The 18,603-nt window shown below is 38.1% G+C and overlaps 1 protein-coding gene across 3 annotated transcripts in view; it reads right to left on the reverse strand.

The window, feature by feature from the left end:
* KITLG (KIT ligand) overlaps window positions 1-18,603 on the reverse strand; it is a 107,649-nt gene that overhangs the window by 48,443 nt on the left and 40,603 nt on the right. For 2 of the 3 annotated variants that reach the window (XR_014295397.1, XM_082636876.1), the window contains exon 3: window positions 11,299-11,361. The exons of the other annotated variant lie outside the window; for it this stretch is intronic. Coding sequence is in view for 1 of the 2 variants with exons in the window: in XM_082636876.1 (XP_082493002.1) it covers window positions 11,299-11,361 (63 nt within the window). In the remaining variant the exon portion in view is untranslated. The remainder of the gene's footprint in view (window positions 1-11,298; window positions 11,362-18,603) is intronic. 3 annotated transcript variants of the gene reach the window in all.

Genomic DNA, 18,603 nt, shown 5'->3' on the forward strand with positions numbered 1-18,603 from the left:
TTTGCGGTACGCGGGCCTCTCACTGTTGTGACTTCTCCCGTTGCGGAGCACAGGCTCCGAACGCGCAGGCTCAGCAGCCATGGCTCACGGGCCCAGCCGCTCTGCGACATGTGGGATCTTCTCGGACCAGGGCACGAACCCGTGTCCCCTGCATCGCCAGGCGGACTCTCAACCACTGCGCCACCAGGGAAGCCCTCTGTACCACCAGGGAAGCCCTCTAAACGTCTTTAACTGTATTTCATTCATTATTCATTCTTGGAAAAGACTAATCAATTCAAAGTTCTTTCTTGTCACTAAATTTGTTTAAACAGTTATATTTTAGCTTTTAAAGATTATTGGATTTATTAAAGATAAAATTGAGGTAAACAATATTAAATATTAGCCAGTTTTAACTTGTCTGCCTGCAAGAAAGGAAACCAGTTTTGATAAGACTATCAAGCAGTTTTGCATTTTCTTTTTAATTAAATATAGTCAATGATTTGCAGAGAGAACAAAACTCAGTGAACTAAATATTTCATTTCTGAGATGATAGGAAGTCTCTGTTTTTCACCTCTTCCAAGATTATGATTAGGAAATAGATAATTAAAAGTTTGAGGGTCACAAATTTAATTTTTTCCTTTACCTTAATAACAGGCATTATTGTCACTCTTTATCTTTCAGAGACCATTTTAAACAAATAGTTTTATATACATATTAACTCACAACATATATCAGAAGAATGTAAGATATACATAATGTTCTTTATTTCACTAGAAGAATGTGAAGAATTAATAAAGTTGATAAAGTCACACAAGATGTCAAAGAGATGATGTAAGGAGTACCTTTCAAATCCCTGAAGTACACATAATTTAATGTTTTATCCACCCATATACATACAAAAAGAAATATAGTGTTTGCTTTGAAAAACTCCAAACTCCTTAACTCCATACTCTTAATTTCTTACCTTCTTTCTTGGTAGCCTCTGTCTTACATTTTATGGGTCAATTATAGCAGCTCTATTTAGGACTACGGGAGCAACACATGCTTTCTATTCATCTTTGTATGTGTGTGTGTATATATATATATTACGTATATGTGTATATATGTATATAATATATATATATACATGCACACACATATAACATGTGTCATTCTAGAATGCTAACTGAATCAATGATAGTGACTCATTGTCCTTGACCTGCTATCATGCCACCACAGAAGATCTGGGTAAAAACTGTGCACTTCCTAAGGGATTTTAAAATACCATAAGCACCAAATTAATGATTTAACTCAACAATTAAAGATATAAAAACTACTACAATTGAAAGCATTCTAAACATAACCAGGAGTATGACTGCTTCCAAAAACCAACAATGAAAATTTAAAATAGATGATATATGAATTTCATAAGATGTATGACATAATACCTCTGTGGACCCAGAACTGGTAAATTTGAGTCACTGGCTGAAATAAAAACATCCTGGGGACTTGCTAAATCTGGCCTGCTTTCTCCTCTCCATCCCCTGCTTCATTTAAGAAACTGTTCCAGTTTAATAGTTGAAAACATTTGCCACACTCTTCCACATCAGTCTTAGATGAAGAGAGAGTCTCTAAGAGCAGTCACCAAAAGCCTTTTGGAATTAGAATCTGAAAGTGGACAAAACATACTGTAACGTTTCTTCATGGATGCACTTGGCACTACTTTTCCATTTGGTAGCTGTCTTAGATACGTGTCTGCTTCCTTAGTGGGCCTCATGTAGTTGTCTGCACTGTGAGGGATTTCTCCACAATGGAGCTGGGGTAAAATATCCATTAGAGACTCAGAGGGAGGAAAGGCCTGGCTCATAAACTATGAGGCTTCTGAGGAATAGTCACAGTGAGTCTTCACCCCATCTTCTAATCCAACCAATCTAATGACCAGGATTACCACCCAGTTTGATTGCTTTTGTTTTGTTTTCTTTAATGAGTGTCAACTCTCAATCTTGCCAGAATTAGAGGTATGGGTGCCCAGGGCACAAAAGCATTCCCTTCTTTCTTCTGTGCTTCTAGCATTTACCTCCTGGCTGGGCAGACAACAGAATCTAGAGCCATGCCACTGGAATCACAATGGTTTAGATCTGGAAGAAATGCTGAAGACCATCTGGTCCAGTCCCACCAATTTTATAAATGAGAAAACCAAGGCCTAAAGCAGTGAAGTGGCTTGCCAAGATTACACAACAAACTTAAAACAAATATTAGAAACCAAGATTCCCAGGCACTCATCTAGTTCTTTTATCAGTGAATACAGTCAACGCACATACAGCTGCAGTATTTTCTTCTGCTGGGTTCTCCATGACTCATGTGGTCTCACATGTGGACAAGGCACACTGGTCCTTAACCTCAATTAAGAGATTTCTTAAGAACTGGAAATGGCTCTTTCTCATTTCAGTGAATCCAGAGCTATACTACGGAATGCAAATTTCTCCCAGCGATTCTTGCAACCAAAGAGCAAATGCTAATCGCCTTTAGCGAACTCTCTCTGGTTTTTACTCTTAGGGCTAGAAAGCTGACACTCCCTGCCACTCTCAAACATTCCATGGGCAGGCAGATTTAAAACATTCCTACAATAACACTTTGTAACATATTGTGCACTCACATTACTACTGTAGAGTCTCCAAAATCTTAACTCCCTTTTAGATGAGCTGGGTTTTGTCGTTATTTTAGTCTTCTGTCTAAACAATTAATTTGGGTTTTCAGTGTTCACTGTAGACATCTAACTTTGCATTTTCTTGTTTCTATTAAAGTGATGTAGAAACCTCAATCTGATTAAGATGGTAATCAGTCCAAACACTATAAATATGTGATGTTTCCCGGGGCAGGCCTATAAATGGCCTCTGAACCAGACACAAAATAGCACCATGAGGAAAGATCAGCGTGGGGAGGTGAGGGCAGCAATGATGAACTAGAGGCTGTGTCTAATTCTAACTCTGTTAACACACTTTGTGATTTTAAGCAAGTCACTTATTCAGAACTTCAGTTTCTCTATAAAATACAGGGGTCTGTCTAATCTGTGCTAGCTGATAGGGGGTCGGTTAGCCACCTTCAGCTACTTATCACTCAAAATGTGGCCATTGTGACCAAGGAACTAAAATATTAGTTTTGCTTAACTAATTCAGTCTGTTGAAAGTTAAAAAATCAATACTTGATTTGGTGACTGGAAAACTTTTAAGTATGTTTGGAAAAGCTTAGGTATGGGAATATGCATTTTCAATTGTAAATTTTATAAAAAGCTAAATGAATCAATATTCCTGATGAAAATTTAATGTCTAACTGGAGTGTACTGTAGGTATGAAATACACAGTGGATTCTGAATAAATATAAAAAAATGAAAACTATCCCATTGATAATTTTATATTGATTGTAAGGTACAATGATAACATTTTGAATATACTGGACTAAATAAAACTTAATATACTTAATTTTTCCTGGTCCTTTTTAGTTTTTAAAATGTAGCTACTGGACAATTTAACATTACATATGCGGCTTCTATCAGATAGTAACGGTCTAGATGTTCTGAAAGTATCTTAATATAATCACTTATTTATGAAGATGGGCCCTGTAGTTTGAGAATACAAAAGAGCCACTTAAAAATCGTATTTAATCTTATATTTTATTCATTTACCTAACATATTACACTTACTCCTTTGAAATACATACTCTATTATATGAGAGATAGAAGTAGTTAAGTGCAGTGTCTACTTGACTGACGTCTATTTCTATAGGGAGCACATCAAATCATAGGGGTGGATTCTGAGGATCCACACTTACAAATAGTGAACTTGCCCTGCGGCCACAGCTGACTGAACAATAGTGCCCTCCTGAGCCAGGTGGGTCAATCAGAAAGTCCCTCCCCCAAACTGGTAGTAATGATAGGAACTGACAAGGAGTCTCTGAGCAGGGTCAAAACTAATATGTAAATGTGGGAGCTCTGGGGCATCAATATGCCCCCCAGGTGACTGGAACAGAGATAAATTCTGCACAGGCAAAACAGAATGAGGCAGAGATGCAGAGAAGGGGAAAGGAAAACCTGGTAGCTTTCCAATCCTGGCTCCAGTCCCTTCATGAGGCCTGGCTACATCCCTATCCTTGACTGGAATGCTATTCTTCAGTCTCCTTAAAATAATGGGACTTTTTTGCTTTGTTGGTAAAGCTTGAGTTCATTACTGTTAGTGAGAACCAAAGGAATATAAACAAATAAGATGGGCTCCTCAAGATTTGGAAATCACGCATTTTTTGCCAATAGTTAAATGTTTACTGGTAAGTGGTTTTTGAGTAGCTACTACCTGCTTAAATGGTAAGGAAATACAAAGGAGTAAAAGATTTGATCCCTAATCTTTAGATAAATACAGCAAAAAGAGAAAATATAACAACAAAATAATTGTGATGACATAGGACAATCATTGTATGTATACTATATATTGGGTTTTTCATATCTTAATTATTTCTCACAACAGTACTTTGAGACAAGTCCCTAACGCATACGATTTTAAACAGCTATGTAAGCAATATATGATCAAGTACCCCAAATGATTTGTTTCTGGACAAATTCTATAGAAATTTAGAGATAATAAACTAAAAGGTAAGGTCCAGAGCAGATACCACATCAGTGTTGCTGACTACTTGTCCCCCACAAGCACCAAGCAGAAGCACAAAATAGGGGTGATGTCCATTTTTAATGGCCAAATGATACGGGGAAGAAAGCATGGTCTGGAACACTAGGAAATGGTCTTATGAGAAACAAGGATCTTAAGTTGACCTTGGAGGCGGATGACCTCTAAGATGCTTTTAGCCGCAGGGTATTGTGTAATTCTGTGGGTAGAATTTGGATGAGAGGATGGGAGAAAAGAACATTCCTAGCAAAGGGAAGTAGTACTAGGCAGCCTTGGAATTGAGAATAAGCAAGGTGATTCTAGGAGGCAGGGATGCATCTGGCTGGAGGGGCGAGTTTGTGTTGGGGAAGAACGGGTATTAAGATGAGGTGGTTTTGGTGGGGCAAGATTAGGGAAGGTCAAGAACATCAGATTCAGGAATTTGGCTTTCAGCCTTCAATCGCTGAGAACAATGAGAAGGTTCTTGATTAAGGAAATGACTCAATAAAAGTAGCATAACAGAAGGCTCACAGAAATCATGATTCCTCAAAATTGCATGATACAGCTCTTAGACCTAAGAGTTTTTACAAAATGCACACATATCTAAAAGAAGATAACAGGATGACATTGAGGTGCAGATAATGTGTGATGAGTTACAGTTATTTGCCTCATCATCAAAATCTTGTCGATTCTATTCAATTGGTGCCTCAGGGAAATTACAAGTGATTACACATTAGGGTACCTTCCTCCTTCCTTCCTTCTTCATTTTCTTTCAGCAGATAATTTATTAAGTGCCTATCATATGTTGGACATTGAGGATAGAAGAGCAAAATTATACAATTCCTGCCCTCAGGAAGTTTACAGGTGAATAGAAGATTATCAACTAAATAATTCCACAAATAAACTAAAGCACTACTACTCTGAGGAGTGCTAAGAAAAGAGTCTCTAATAGGAGGATACGGCTTCCTCAAGGAGAGGGAAGGCTTCCTTAAAGAGGTGAAATTGAAAATGAAAGAGTCAGACAAATAACAAATGCTGGAGAGGGTGTGGAGAAAAGGGAACCCTCCTACACTCTTGGTGGGAGTGTAAGTTGGTGCAGCCTCTAGGGAGAACAGCATGGAGGTTCCTCAGAAAACTAAAAATAGAGCTACCATAGGATCCAGCAATCCCATTCCTAGGCATATACCCAGACAAAACTACAATTCAAAAAGATACATGTACCCTTTTGTTCAGAGCAGCACTATTCACAATAGCCAAGACATGGAAACAACTTAAATGTCCATTGACAGATGAATGGATAAAGAAGAAGTGGTACATATATACAATGGAATATTACTCAGCCAGAAAAAGGAATGAAATAATGCCATTTGCAGCAACATGGATACAGCTAGAGATTATCATACTAAGTGATGTAAGTCAGAAAGAGAAAGAAAAATACCATATGATATCCTTATATGTGGAATCTAAAATATGGCACAAATGAACCTATCTACAAAACAGAAACAGACTCACAGACATAGAGATCAGACTTGTGGTTGCCAAGGGGGAGGGGGGGAGGGAATCTGGGGTTGGTAGATGCAAACTATTACACTTAGAATGGATAAACAATAATGTCCTACTGTATAGCACAGGGAGCTATATCCAATCTCCTGGGATAAACCATAATGGAAAAGAATATAAAAAAATAATGTCTATATGTGTATAACTGAGTCACTTTGCTGTACAGCAGAGATTGGCACAGCACTGTAAATCAACTATACTTCAATTAAAAAAGAAAAAAGAAAAGAAAACCATAGAAGGAAAAAAAACAAAAGAAAATGAAAGATTCAGGAGTTACCTAAACAAAAGGATTGACCAGCACTCTAGGTACAGAGAAAGGCATGCAGGAAAGGAACAGTGGCAGCAAAGAACATGTGAGGTTGAGGGACTGAACAAGAATTTGGAAAGGTGCCAGATCATGAGAGCCTTGGAGGCCTTGTTTAAGGAGCTCCTTTTCCTAAGAACCATTCAAAGCATATGAAGAGGAGGGGTAAAATGATCAGGTGTATTTGTTTTTTTTTTTTTTTAAAGAAGAACCACCCTGTCTTCTAAAGAAGAGTTGAAACCTCACATAATAAATCCTGGAATGGCGAGGGAGATGAGAAGAGCCCAGAGGGAGCAGACCAGGCAAAAGAAGGTGGGGAGAGTTGAGATAGTGAAATCGTGCAGATGGGAGGAAGGGTGCTACAGAGGAAAGATGGCTGGGAGGCATATTGTTAGAATAACATTACGTATGGCCAATGGTTTATTTGTTTAATCTTGTCTTTAAAAGAATAATGATTAAAAACTGACATGACAGTAAAGACTGGTTCAGGTAAAAATCATCAATAGATGATAAATCCATGAGAGAAATTTTGATGAAGAACTGTACATGGTCTTCAAGTATCTCCCCAAAGGTTGCTTCTTAGTTGTTAATGAGTAAATACACAGAAATGGTGGAACACCTGAACCAGGAGATCAAAACGTGCAGCAAGAGAAGATGGACATTGTGTGCCTTTGGATATGATAACCTGAGGACACGTCATCACTTAATGTAGCATCACAGCTAGGAATGCTTATTCTGAATATAATCATTAAAAACATCAATTGTTTCAAAGAGAACTATTTTATCGAAAGGGGAGGGCTGTATAACTCAAAATTTTCATTGTCATAAAGACAAAGAAAGGCTGGGAAGTCTTAAAGTAAGATCAAAGAGACACGATGCATTAGTTTCCATGAACTTAGTGGGCTTAAAACAGCACAAATTTATTATTTTATAGTTCTTGAGGTCAAAGTCCAAAATGGGTCTTCCTAGGCTCAAATCAAGGTGATCACAGGGGCTGTTTCTTCTAGTGGCTCTACAGAAGAATCCCTTTCCTCGCCTTTTCTAGCTTTTAGAGATTTCCTGCATTCCTTGGCTTGTGGCCCCTTCATCTTCAAAGCCAGTAGTGTAACATCTTCTCTCTGGTCCCTAAACTCCTGCCTCCCTCTCATAAGGATTCATGTGATCAGTCTGGGCCCACCTGGAAACTCCAGAATACTCTCCCCACCCCCAAATCCTTAATTACATCTGCAAAGACCCTTTTGCCATGGAAGGTAATATAGTCACAGCATGAGACATCTTTGGGGGACCATTATTCTGCCAATCATGGATGATATTAAAATGCAAATCATGATCCTAGATTAGATCTTGTACTAGAGGGAAAAATTGCAAAAAAAAATTGACAAAATTGAAATACAGCCAATAGATTGAAGTATTTTAGTTACTGCTAAATTTATTGAAGTGGACAACCATACTGTGGTTATGTAAGAGAAAATCCTCAGGAAACACACACTGAAGTATTTTAGGGGTTAAACAGCCATTTTGTATACAACTTACTCAATGGGTTTAGAAAAATAACACATGTGCACACAGAAAGCAAGCATTTAGTAAAGCAAATGAGGCAAAATGTTAAAAATAGATGAATCTGTATTAAAAGGTATATGGGTGTTCTTTAAATATTCTTACAACTTTTCTGGAAATTTGAAAGTATTTTCAAATAAAAAGAAGAAAACTGATAAATATGTAATTTAACTAAAAAGGGATGAATTTTTTTACTCAAATACCACAAGCAACTCATAGTTTATATCATTTTAGAGGGGTGAGAATGACAGCAGATGTGTGGCCCAAATTCAGCTACTCAGTTTTTGTTCTTTCTATAATAACATTACTAGTAAGTGGAAAGGGTCAGAAACGTTTAGGATTTTTTAGTTTAGGAACTTAAAGGAAATCCTAACAGTCTGACAGTATAATAGTTTCAAAGAGTTTAAAATAAAATTGGTAATTATTGTTAGATTTAAATACCAACCAGTGGATCACACCCTGCTATTTGTGAGAGACAATCTGCTGGGTAATTTTCTTAAAAGGCCCTTAGAAAAGTAACCTCCCCTTTTCAGGAGTATTTAGCTTATTTTTAAAACAAAAGCAAAAAATAAAGTGTATACTACCCTATTACTTTCTTCTGCCTAGTGCCTCTGGCAGAATTTTACTGCTCTGGCCCCAGAGAATCTTTCTGGTACCCATACTGGCTCCCACTCTACCCTCTGTTGTTTAAAGACAAAAGATACAGCAGCTGGGGCTCTGACCACTGACAAATAATCAGGGGCCTCTCCACTGGGAAACTCCTCTGGTCTTGGCAGAAACTAACATTTTAAAATGAAGGTAAAACAAAGCGTAAGACCCCTTATTTCTACCCAAAGGCCTATGCACGGGCTTGTTTTTCTTGCCAACTGCGGTAGCCAAGAACAGAGTTTCTCCAGTTGTGCCAGGACAGTGTGCCAAGCCCAAATAATAGCGGACTTTTCTCATTTACAGAAACAAGAAAAAAAAAATAGGTGGCAATGAATCAGCTTTATTTTTACAAGTTTAGCTCTTGTTATCACTAACCGATACTGAAATCTATGATTTATACCAGCACAAAATAATCTATTTCGCTATTTTCAGTTTAACATATTGTTTTTCAAAGAGTTGCATGATTTCTTTCAGAGAGTTTGGCAATCCCAGGCCTAAGTGCTTCTACAGTCAGGAGCAGGGTGCATCTTTATTACTTAGATGCTTCACTTAGAACACTTTCCCTTGTTATTATAATTATTTAGATATCCACATTTAGGGTTAAGAGTCAGATGACCTAGGGTTTCTTTTTAAGGCTCTATCACTTTCTAGTTGTTTAACTTTGGGCAAAATGCTTCTGGGTTGTAAAGCTCAGGGTGTCATTTGTAAAATAGGAATCACAGTAGCTATCCTGCTTTCCTCACAGGGTTTTTCTGATCATCCAAAGAGATTAAAAACATGAAATCATTTTGAGAATAGAAAAGCATTATGAAAAGGCCAGCTACTCCCCCCGCCCATTATTATTAAAGTTTTTGAACATAAGGCTCATTGATGTATATTTGTTTATTAAAGTGTCTCATAAAGTGCTAGCTCCATAGTGTTTCCTAAACAGACACTTGCTGAGTGAGTAAGCAAATGATTAATAAGTTTCAGGCTGCTACAATGTTACATTATTATTTCCAGAGAACTCTCCTAATTCAATAGGACAGACATTGACCTAGACTTGCTAGGTCAACAAAGAGGATAACTTGTTCAACAAGAAGGTACATGTTCTAAGGAATTCTAAGGAACGTAGTAGATAGTAGATATTTTAGCATAAACTAATGAAAAGAAATATGCCTTTCAAGAGAATGCTCTTGAAATGACAACCTTATAGTCTTTGAAAGACGTTTTAAACACAGCACTGAGTGACGCGCTTAACATATTTGAACTGGTAATAATTTTGATGGACTCGTCCACAGAAAGGACTCAAAGTTTAAGACAGGGGCTTCCCTGGTGGCGCAGTGGTTGAGAGTCCGCCTGCTGATGCAGGGGACACGGGTTCGTGCCCCGGTCTGGGAAGATCCCACATGCCGCGGAGCGGCTGGGCCCGTGAGCCATGGCCGTTGAGCCTGCGTGTCCGGAGCCTGTGCTCCGCAACGGGAGAGGCCACAACAGTGAGAGGCCCACATACCGCAAAAAAAAAAAAAAAAAAAAGACAACTTGCACAAAGTCTATGTGTAATAAGTAATTTTGGTAAGTTATGGAAAGATGTCAAGTTGCAGAGCAGAGAGTAACCCAAATGATTTTAAATTAACTCAAAGGAACAATACAGTAGTTAAAATGAATCAACATGGAACATGTTATACATCAAAGGCATGTTGCAAAATATAAGCAAGTTGCAAAGTGATACATGCAGTATAATGGCATTAACATAAAATATGCAAAAAAATTGGTATCTTATGAATGGATGTACAGTTTGCAATCAAAGTATTAGAGCAGGGCTACTGTGGGCTGTTGCACTCAACACAGCTCCAAGGGGATGGTATCTTCAGGTCAAGCCTTGAAAACATGCATTGGAATGAAAAATTCCAGCTCAGAATACTTATTCCCAAGAGACAAAGTGAGCACTAATGGGTATAGGAAAGGGGCATATATGGGGCTTTAGTTATATTTATCATAATTCACTATTAAAAAATACATTTGAAGCAAATACTGCACAATGGTACCATTTGACAAGCTCTGTGATGAGTACACAGGCATTACATTATTCCTTATGCTCGAAATATTTCTTCATGTATGAATACTGATACTATGTAATGATAAAAATTGCTTAGTTACAGTAATAAAGGAGTACCTATAATCATAGCCACATATTTTTATTGTAAGGTTTTAAGAATCAATCACATTGCAAATAAATTCAGAGATAAAACATTTTGGGTTCTCAAATTAACTCAAATTAAATAGGAGACTTATATAGGACCTTTTCAGGTATGAAAGTAATTTAAATAATTTTACACTCAAGCCTTTTTTGGGGGAAGACTGAAGGAAAGAGAGAAATCAATGGCTAGCTCTAAGGAAGGTGATCTTATTTACTTTGGGAGTACAGGTGTAAGACACATGTGCTGAAATGCTCATCCAAAACTAAAGTTTAGCAGTTGCCTGAGGAAAAAAAATATGTAAGTCAAACTCCAAAGATAACTTCTTCAAATTCTGACAATTAGCAAACTCCTAAATGGCAGATAATTTCCTATCTCAATATGAATGATCCCATCTCTTTTGTCAGCTACCAAAATGAAATCCAGAAATGTACGGTTTACATACCAAAACGTCCATCCCGGGGACATATTTGAGGGTTATCTTATAGTCTTTTGGAAGATTTGCCACCTACAGAGACCAAAAAAAAAAAAAAAAAAAAAAAAGGAAAAAATATCTGTAAGAAAATCCATACATATCAGTCATATTGTTTTTAGTGGTTTGGAGAAAAACACCTACAAACCTATTATGCTTTTAGTTACTACTGAATTTCAATATTTACATATATAGTGATTTTTCATTCTTGATTTCCCTTTGCAATCAAAGGCACTCTCCAGAAATAAAGTGATAATACAAATCTTTTTTCCTCCAAATTCAGTTATGGGTGGCTAAGGATAATCTACTGAGTTTTGGAAATATGATTTGAATTTCAATTTCCATCTGTGGTCTTGAAATTTCCCTCTAGGATTATATTCCTATTTGTCCCTCCAAAGGATCAGTAACACAGTACGTTTTTCTTTTAAGTGGTTTACCAAGTGATATGTCAACGTCACCAGGGAATCTGTAGAAACGCAGTCGTGGGCCACACCAGACCTACTGAATCTTATGTAACAAGTCCTCCAGGTGACTCTGATGTACGCTCAAGTTGGAGAACTACTGTTCTACGTTGATCCTAGAAAAAAATGTCTGCAAAATTTCAAAAGATCAATGATACTTATGAGTGGCAGATGCTTTATCACTTAATTATAATTTAGAAAGATTCAGTTCTGTGATATAACTTAATCCACTCAGTGGGTGCTGAACGTTTGAGATGGCTCAAGTGTTTACCTAGCTTCTGTTAAAGGCTTTCAAAGACTATCTAACCCATTTCCACCAGTCACTGTGGCATAAGTTGAACAAGCACCTGATTTAGAACCAGGGAATTTGGAACAAATCTAAACTGTACTTTGGTTTCTCTCATCTGTAAAGTGGGGATAAAAGTACCCATGTCTGAGAGTCCACTTATGAGCTGAGATGAGTGAATGTGCCAATCAATCCATATTCTTCACTGAGAGCTATACTGGCAGCTGACTTCCAAGGCACACAGCCTGGTAACTTACAGAGTTCTAGGTTCACTTGTCTCCTTTTCTACATATAGTACCACCTCTTACATCTCACCCTTCTAGCACAGATAAAATTTCCATCTGTATCATATGGCCCGTTTATAATACGTATAAACTGAGTTAGCCCATTGAGTCTTAAAACAATATACAATATAAAAAAAGTGGTTTTGCTTTATTATATCCTCAATGGGTCTATCTTGCCTTGGTGGACTCATTTTCCCCTTTAGCCTGTCTCTAAAATCATTACTATTCCCCATAGTAAGCTGGGATGTTGTGCATGTTTGCCAGACTAGGTCATCTCTGACAAGCCTCCCAAAACACAATCCATGTGGTTTCTTCTTGGCTTTGCCGATAGCTTCTGGAATCTGAGAACAATTTGGTGAGAAAAGAATCTAGTTAAAGGCATAAGCAGTCAGAGGGGAGCCAAGGAAGTAGCTGATCCCACGGTGCATGCTACCATTCTACTTCCAATGGTACCATCTCCCACTCATCTGAGCCTCCAGCCTAACACTTACCAAATATTTATGATGTGCTGGCACTGTGCTTATCAAGGGCTTATGGTGCATGATCACATCCAAGCCTCAGAATCCCTTCCACATAGTATCTCTATTTAATGAATGAAGAACTTAAGGCTCAAAGAGGTCAAGAAACTTGACTAAGGTCACACGATTACTACGTGTTAAGTCTGGACTAGAACTCAGGTCTCTGACAGCAGAGCCTCCCTTGCCTCTTAGCTCAACTACATATTTTCATCGATCTACTCTCTGCACACTTGTCCTAGATATTTTCCACTTGTGAGGCTCACCATCAACCCTCCTCATGCCACCCCCAATAAAACAGTAAAGTCCTTGCTGCTTACTGAAAACACATCTGGGCTGCCACAGAAGGTGGCATTTTTTTATCTTTAATTTCGGGGTGACTCTCTTACTCTTTACATTTAACTTTCTTCCTCTTGGTCAAACTTCCCACCATGCTTCCCTAATATCTTTTGTCTTGTGGATCTTCATCCCCATTTTTGAAAAGCAAAAGGACCTTGTTATTTTATGTAAGCCCCAGTGGAAGACATAGCTGACCTAAAAGCTGGAATCAGAATGAGCAGCAACATTCTGTTTTGTTATGAACAAACCATGTAAATGAAAGTCATTCCAGATGGAGAAACATGGCAAGAAGTGGCAGGTGTTCTGAACACAAGCTGCTTGACAATCTAGCCGTCCTTAAGCACAATTTACATTATCAGAAAATAAATATAGAATTGACCAAACTGGTATTCAGATAACTTAGGATCTGAGTATGCGCTGAAAGTCCAGAAAAAATGTAAGCAATATGCTGGCCAATTCTGTCTTATTAGTAATCTATATGTAAAAATTGGTGCAAAGAAGTCAAAGAAACCTTACAAGAAGTTCTCTGACCAACACACTGAAATCTCCACACCTTACCACTTGGGGGGTATATAATAATAACTTCTGCATTAAACTGATTTACTGATATTTCTGGTGGAACTGAAAAGTAATACTATTTTTGGAAAATGCTTTACAATTTAAGTTTTCATACACAGTCTCTATCACGACCCCAGAAATATGTGTTATTAAGCCTATTTCACAGAAGAAAACACAGAGAGGTTAACTGGCATCCCAAGGTCACCGTCATCAGGAGTACCTATTGGAGGTAAGGATACAAATCTTGGCTTTGTGTGCTGGTCTCAGCACAGTTATCTACAGATCAGTCTCCGCATTATTACTTTCTTGGCTTGCATTGGTTTGTTTCCAATTACATTTGGAAGAGAAATTAGGAAGTCAAGTTGTATATTTTTATGGCTGCTTCATGAATTATTATATGACTTTCCAAGCATTTATAGTATGTTAAATAGCATTCAGAAAGCACAGATAACCTTGTGATAAATTCGGTTTCTCTTATGTATATTGAGCACTGTGGAAATTTGATAAGAGTAGAGGGAGCCTCTGACCTAGAACTAGGAAGATAAGCTGTTCCTTCGAGGCAGTTAGTTTGATGTAGGGCTCACAGCACAGGTCCCGGGGACACACTGCTCAGGTTGGATCCATGTCTTGCCACGTGCTAACTCAGAGATCTTGGGCAAACTACTTAATCTTCTTTAGCCTCAATTTCCACGTGTGTAAAATGGGAATCATAGAATCGAGCTAGTGGATTTATTAAGACTAAACAAGGATTACATAACTTGTTTAAAATACTCAGTGCTTGAGCATGGTGTGTGAATGAGTACGAGTGTTTATTATTAATTGCAAGGGAGTGGGACATTCTAGGTATAGGGTTATATGCAAAGACAAAGACATGGGAGACCAGGGACAGATCATTCAGGCTCTAGCAGGTAGGAGGTAAGAAATACCCCGGGAAAGCCATGATCAGTGAGGGACCTGAATGTCGGGCCAAGGAGGTCAAGAGGGAGGCAGTGAGGTTCAGCGGGACCAGTGGGACCATCTGTAAGATGAAGAGGGTGAAGTAGATAACTATGAAAAATTCCGTCTGATTTACCTTTCTCCTGGAATTCAGCAGTGGTGCTACACTGCAGGTGTTTAAGCCGGAAGGGAACATAACCGTCGGTTTAGGAAGGTGGGGGCTTCCCTGGTGGCGCAGTGGTTGAGAATCTGCCTGCTAATGCAGGGGACACGGGTTCGAGCCCTGGCCTGGGAGGATCCCACATGCCGCGGAGCAACTAGGCCCGTGAGCCACAACTACTGAGGCTGCGCATCTGGAGCCTGTGCTCCGCAACAAGAGAGGCCGCAATAGTGAGAGGCCCACGCAGCGCGATGAAGAGTGGCCCCCGCTTGCCACAACTAGGGAAAGCCCTCACACAGAAACGAAGATGCAACACAGCAAAAAATAAATTAATTAATATACTCTTACGCCCAACATCTTCTTAAAAAAAAAAAAAAATTTAGGAAGGTGAGTTTGGAGGGATGGATTGGAGCAAGGAGAGAATAGAGACTGGGGCCAGTTTAGAACACCACTAGGAAAGTACTGAATATGCATTAAATATTTATACAGAGACCGGAAGCTGAAAAAGCAGAGACGTGGTTTAGATTCCAGGGAAGCATACTGTTGATAGGGTGAAATGGATACATAACCAAGGCTACAGATTTTGAAAAAAAACAATCTATTCTCGTAAAATATGTTCAGGGCAAAAAATAAAATAAAATAGAACCTAACTGGTGGAAAATTTACCAAAGGTCCAATTATTCCAAAGGTCCAATGAACTTTGTGGTGTGGAGTGTGAGGATTAAGTACTGTGCCAGATCATGAAATGCATAAAACTGCAAAAACAAGTCACTTTGTGATGGGCTGACTCTACTACTAGATGGGCCCATTTGTTATCTTTTTTTGGATGTCTTAAGGACTGACCATACTCAGTGACATGAGGAGGTAAAATGTATATGAGAATGGCATGTAGAAATGCTGGAAACTCAGCCAAGAAAAAGTCTTTGCAAGCCAAACAGGCACTGGCTGCCTACCATACCCTGCAGGTATTTGGACTCAGGAGAAAAAGAACTCAAAGTCAGATCATTTAACTCCCTCTCTAGATCACTTAATCTAAAATCTTTGGATTTCATGATTCAAATAGCATTGAGGTCTCTAAGTCTCATGAAATCAGTGGCTTCTTGGACATCTTTAGTGAGACACACTTGTCTCAGTTGTTTCTCCCAAGTTCCAGATAAGAATCAAAATACAGTAGTAATAACTCATGATTCCCTTGACACTACATAAAATGTTGCACATATGTGAACCTTTCTGAGGAAAGAGTCCAGTTTTCAGAGTGTTGGGAGACCCAGAGAAGTTTAAGAATCACTGCTGTAGAGCAAAAAACCTAACCTTCTACGTTTATATTTTAAATATCCCAGTTCACTCCTGCAGCAGCTTAGTGTAACGCTGGTGGTTCAGTCTTCAGAAATAACACAGGACAAAGATTTTTGCCTTTTTAAAAAAATTAATTTATTTATTTGGCTGCATTGGGTCTTCATTGCTCCACGCATGCTTTCTCTAGTTGTGGCGAGCAGGGGCTACTCTTCATTGCGGTGCGGGGGCTTCTCATTGCGGTGGCTTCTCTTGCTGCGGAGCATGGGCTGGAGGCACGCGGGCTTTAGTAGTTGTGGCTCACGGGCTCTAGAGCACAGGCTCAGTAGTTGTGGCGCACGGGCTTAGTTGCTCCGCAGCGTGTGGGATCTTCCCCGGGAAGTCCCAGCTTTTTGTCTTTTTATTTCTCCTTATAAGCCATCTCTTGTTAATACTGACTAAAAATCTAACTAACCAGGTTAATTACCCTTTTTTTTCCCTTTAATAACAACTCAATTAGTGATTTAGAAAATATTAACATGACAACTCAAAGACTTTTCTGGGTCATATTTTCTCAGTGAAGAATATCTAAATGAAGTTAGATGACCCTCATTCTCCTTTCAGATAGAAGAGATTAAAAACATTTTTGGTTTATTTCATAGACACACCTTATAATGTGGATTCCAATTAAGTAGTACTAATTGAACTTCTATAATATGACTGTTTCCTAATCATAAGATAAGGTGACTCCTACCTAGGTAATAAAATTCAAGAGGATAGAATGCTAATTCTTAAATTGCAGTTGATATTGACATCTTAAGTTAAAATATCATGAATTATGAACTGGGTTCTTATGCTCTAGAGATGGGCAGTTAGGGGTTCAAACCTCTATTCAGCTCCCTATTTCCAGGTGAGGATTGTCAGGTTACTAACCATCACCAGGCCTCAGCTTCCTAATCAATAAGCTGTTGGTAAAAATAATTACCTCCTAGGGCTGTGATGACTAAAAGAGAGAATCCATACAAAGTGCTTTGCATGGTACCTGGATACTCACACAATAATGATTACTTTAAAAAGTCAAGGAGCAGGAGCCTATTATTTCTAATACGCTGCTGTCCTTTCTTTGCATACTATAAGTCCTAAATTTAGCTTAAAACAGAGAAAAAAATTTTCTACTGACCACAGAAGCAGAAATTTAAATGCTAAATATTGCAAACTAATCAAAATAAACTTTAAAAACTCTCCAGCTATCAAACCATTGTTCTTCAAGGGTCAAACAAAATTATGTGAGACCTCTGCTTTTAAAGAGAAGGTATGCTTAATAAAACTCAGAGTTCACCTGGAAATGGGAAGTCTCAGAGACTCCAATCTTCCATTTTAAGGCAGTGGTAATTCTATCCAAAGAACATCGTATTTGAAGAAGAATAAAAATTCCGCATCATTCAAAACTGTCCATTCAAAGTGTGAAATTTGTTATCTAACTATATTTTTATAATCTTCTATTATTTTAAACTCTAAGAGTCATGTATTAATATAATCTACTTAAAATAAGTGCCTACTTCAAAACCCGGAAAACCACGAATTCTTGACTTTTAATTCTACTCTACTGATTTGTAGACTGAGCTTGAAAAGACAGAGTAATTTCACCTTTACAAGATGGGGCTGGGACAGCAACCTGCCTTAAACATTTTGAGGAAGACAAATAATTACTCAATAGATAGTTAAAGATAAAAAGGTTTTTAAAAAAGCAACAAAGTCATATTCAATTAAATTCCCCCAAATGGAGGAAAAAATATCACAAATGAAAGGAAAGCAGGAAGAACAAAAGGAAAAATTAATTTGAACTATTTCAATATGTGGATTCCTCCTTATATTAACACTTAACAATCATTGAAAGCTACAGCTGAACCATCCCATAGATACAAGTTTTTAGAGTTTCATTCATCCCCTTCCCAGATACTTGACCCTTTCTTTAGGTAGGTCTGAGTTTGCCATTTAAAACAAGTCCTGCAACATTTTTTGGAAACAAAGCAAAATGTTCTGTAAATAGATGAACTATTATGCTGAGTAAACATGCCAGAAGGATTTCAAATGAAAACCATGGGGATTGCAGGCGCAGTACAAAGTGTCCAATAAGAAATTTAAAAGAAAATGACAGTAAAGTCATAAATCGTGTGCTTCTGTGACATGAGAATCACCCCAAGCAAACAAAGTTAATGTTTGTGGGCACAGTGCAAGGTGCCACCTAAAGCAAAGGAAGAACTGGTAGAATGGGAAAAGGAATGATTTCAGCTGAAGAAATTACTATGAAAAACAAGGCCAAAGGGTACTCTCAACCCACTTTCTTTTTCTCTAATAAAAGGTACCAAAGTTATGTCTGCAAAGAAACCAGATCCTCTTGTTCGATATAACCTCCTTTTGTCAAGGCATAACTGAATCTTTCCAAAAGGTACAACCTAAAAAAGTA

The sequence above is a fragment of the Mesoplodon mirus genome, assembly GCF_964341445.2.
Source record: "Mesoplodon mirus genome assembly, chromosome: 11".
Taxonomy (NCBI): Eukaryota; Metazoa; Chordata; class Mammalia; order Artiodactyla; family Ziphiidae; genus Mesoplodon; species Mesoplodon mirus.